The 2,863-nt window shown below is 48.0% G+C and overlaps 1 protein-coding gene across 8 annotated transcripts in view; it reads right to left on the bottom strand.

The window, feature by feature from the left end:
• Positions 1-369: 369 nt before the first annotated feature.
• svopl (SVOP-like) overlaps positions 370-2,863 on the bottom strand; it is a 12,762-nt gene continuing 10,268 nt past the window's right edge. For all 8 annotated transcript variants that reach the window (XM_088072496.1, XM_088072492.1, XM_088072495.1 and 5 more), the window contains 8 exons: positions 2,687-2,815; positions 2,455-2,528; positions 2,172-2,368; positions 1,727-1,838; positions 1,553-1,634; positions 1,132-1,221; positions 913-1,026; positions 370-463 (listed from right to left, as the gene is read on the bottom strand). In XM_088072496.1, the coding sequence (XP_087928622.1) occupies positions 452-463; positions 913-1,026; positions 1,132-1,221; positions 1,553-1,634; positions 1,727-1,838; positions 2,172-2,368; positions 2,455-2,528; positions 2,687-2,815 (810 nt within the window). In that variant the 3' untranslated portion in view covers positions 370-451. The remainder of the gene's footprint in view (positions 464-912; positions 1,027-1,131; positions 1,222-1,552; positions 1,635-1,726; positions 1,839-2,171; positions 2,369-2,454; positions 2,529-2,686; positions 2,816-2,863) is intronic.

Genomic DNA, 2,863 nt, shown 5'->3' on the forward strand with positions numbered 1-2,863 from the left:
GAGCCTTTTCTTTTGAATAACGTTTCTCAATAATAATAATAATAATAATAATAATAATAATTACAGCTGCAAGCAGCGATGAACGGGCCCTCGCACCTCCGCGCTTCCTGCTGGACGCCGACTGATGCGTCCGTGTCTCCCGGTGAAACAGCAGCACTGGGCGCAGCAGTGAATTCATTCAGCAAAATAATAATAACATGAAGAAGAAAAAAAGGGACCAATCTCAATAGGGTCGTCACACCCTTCGGTGCTCGGGCCCTAATAACAACAACAACAACAACAACAACAACAACAACAACAACAACAACAACAATAATAGAGAGGAAGCAATAACAGTGTTCACTCATAAACTCACACAGAAACAGCTGATGTCAGAAACATATTTAATATCTTTACATTACAGCTGCAACAACAATAAAAAACATCAGTAACAGTTTGTTTGGAGTCTCGGTCATGAGGTTTGCTGTAAACAGACAAACAAAGTTAGGATAAAGTAAAATAAAGCTTGTATGAACTGTAAACAAAAAAAAACTCCAGGTAAACAAAGAGTAACCAGAGATAAATAACAACAGGAGGTAAACACAGAGTAACCAGAGATAAATAACAACAGGAGGTAAACACAGAGTAAACAGAGATAAATAACAACAGGAGGTAAACACAGAGTAAACAGAGATAAATAACAACAGGAGGTAAACACAGAGTAAACAGAGATAAATAACAACAGGAGGTAAACACAGAGTAAACAGAGATAAATAACAACAGGAGGTAAACACAGAGTAAACAGAGATAAATAACAACAGGAGGTAAACACAGAGTAAACAGAGATAAATAACAACAGGAGGTAAACACAGAGTAAACAGAGATAAATAACAACAGGAGGTAAACAAAGAGTAAACAGAAAACGTTCCTCACCAGCAGAGCTCGTCCTCGGGTTTCTATCGGCAGCAAAAAGTTTCCTAAAGCGCAGATCACACACGCCACTGCGAACGGACTGAGCGCCAAAATCACCGACTGAGACATCAGCACCTGAAGGACACGCAGTGATGTCACAGCAGGAACACCTGAGGACTCACCTGAATTTCAGATACACCTGAGGACTCACCTGAATGTCAGATACACCTGAGGACTCACCTGAGCGATAAACGGAGCGATCATCCCTCCGATCCGACTGAAGGACGTACAGAAGCCCATCCCCAGAGAGCGAGCCACCGTGGGATACACCTGAGACACAAGCACACCTGTTACTTGAATAATAACCCCCTGACTCCCTGCCCAGTAAAACCTGTTACCCAGAGGAACCAGAGGAACCAGAGGAACCAGAGGAACCAGAGGAACCACTGGAACCAGAGGAACCAGTGGAACCAGTGGAACCAGAGGAACCAGAGGAACCAGTGGAACCAGAGGAACCGGTGGAACCAGTGGAACCAGTGGAACCAGAGGAACCAGTGGAACCAGTGGAACCAGAGGAACCAGAGGAACCAGTGGAACCAGAGGAACCGGTGGAACCAGTGGAACCAGTGGAACCAGTAGAACCAGTGCGGTGTGGACTCACCTCAGCAGTGTAAATATAAACCACATTAAAGTTCATGGAGACCAGCGAGCGCAGCAGGAACAGGAGCACCGTGAACCCGAACCTGGACACAAACACACTGTCAGAGGGTCCTCAGAAACCTGGACCTGGTCAGACCAGATGTCCCGGTGAATCTGCATGCCGGTTGGTCCTCACATGGTGGAGCAGATGTTGATCAGCATGAAGACGACGGCGGCTGACAGCTGCAGGACGGTCAGACTCATCTTCCGTCCCAACACGTTCAGCAGACAGATGTTCAGGGGGACCACTGGGGGACAGAGGACCAGACAGTCCAATTAAACTGTTCAGCAATGACACTCGATGAACGGCCCGCGGGACAAATCTGGCCCCTGATAGGGCCCCTGGTGGCTCCCCAAGCATTTTCAAATTGACAGTAAAATAAAGTGATTGGGAATTGTTTCTGTACTTTTAGTATCAGGAAGGTGCCAGAGTCCCCCACACCCCCAAAAGAGAGCCTAGCTAAGACCCTAATGTCCTTAAATCCTAAGTCCAAAAATCCTGCAATGTTGTAGTTAAACTCTAGTTAAACATTTGTGGTTTTTAAAAAATTATGGTCATTTAAGCTGGCAGTGAGACTTACGGGCTACCTCGCCGAAGCAGCTGATGAGCAGCGTCTGGTAGTCGCTGAATTGGAAGGGGATGCAGTAGCAGAGTCCGTCCTCGTGGCGGTGTTTGACCTGATGATGGCGGTCTGCGTCCGTCACACACAGCAGGTTCTTTTCCAGTAGCTCCGAGCTGCTCAGCACCGAGCCGTAGTACGAAAAGGACGCCACAAACCTGCGGGACACAGGAAGCCGCACAATGAGACATGGACGTCATCGTCAAACAGCCGATGAGGACAAGAGGAGGACGTGACACCTTACCAGGAGTACCACAGCAGGAGGGACGTCCTCCTGAATGCTGAGCTCAGCAGGATCCTCCAGTTGCCCCGCTCCCTCTGAAAGACACACAACGTCATCATGACATCATCACCACGTCATCATGACATCATCACCATGTCATCATGACATCATCACCACTCATCATGACATCACCACGTCATCATGACATCATCACCACATTGCTCAGCCCCTCTGATGATGTCACTGGACGTACCACCACCGGCTCCACCAGGCGTCCGGGAGGAAGAGACGCTCGGTTCATTTTAGCGATTTGCTGTAGAGTGTCCACTGCCGCCTGGACGTTTCCCGCCGAGACGTTATAACGAGCCGACTCCGGAATAAACTGAGGGACAGAGACGGACAGGAGAGGACAGACAGGTGAGGTCAGACA

The sequence above is a fragment of the Plectropomus leopardus genome, chromosome 22 (genome assembly GCF_026936395.1).
Source record: "Plectropomus leopardus strain MGB_pleo_1.0 chromosome 22, ASM2693639v1, whole genome shotgun sequence".
NCBI lineage: Eukaryota > Metazoa > Chordata > Actinopteri > Perciformes > Serranidae > Plectropomus > Plectropomus leopardus.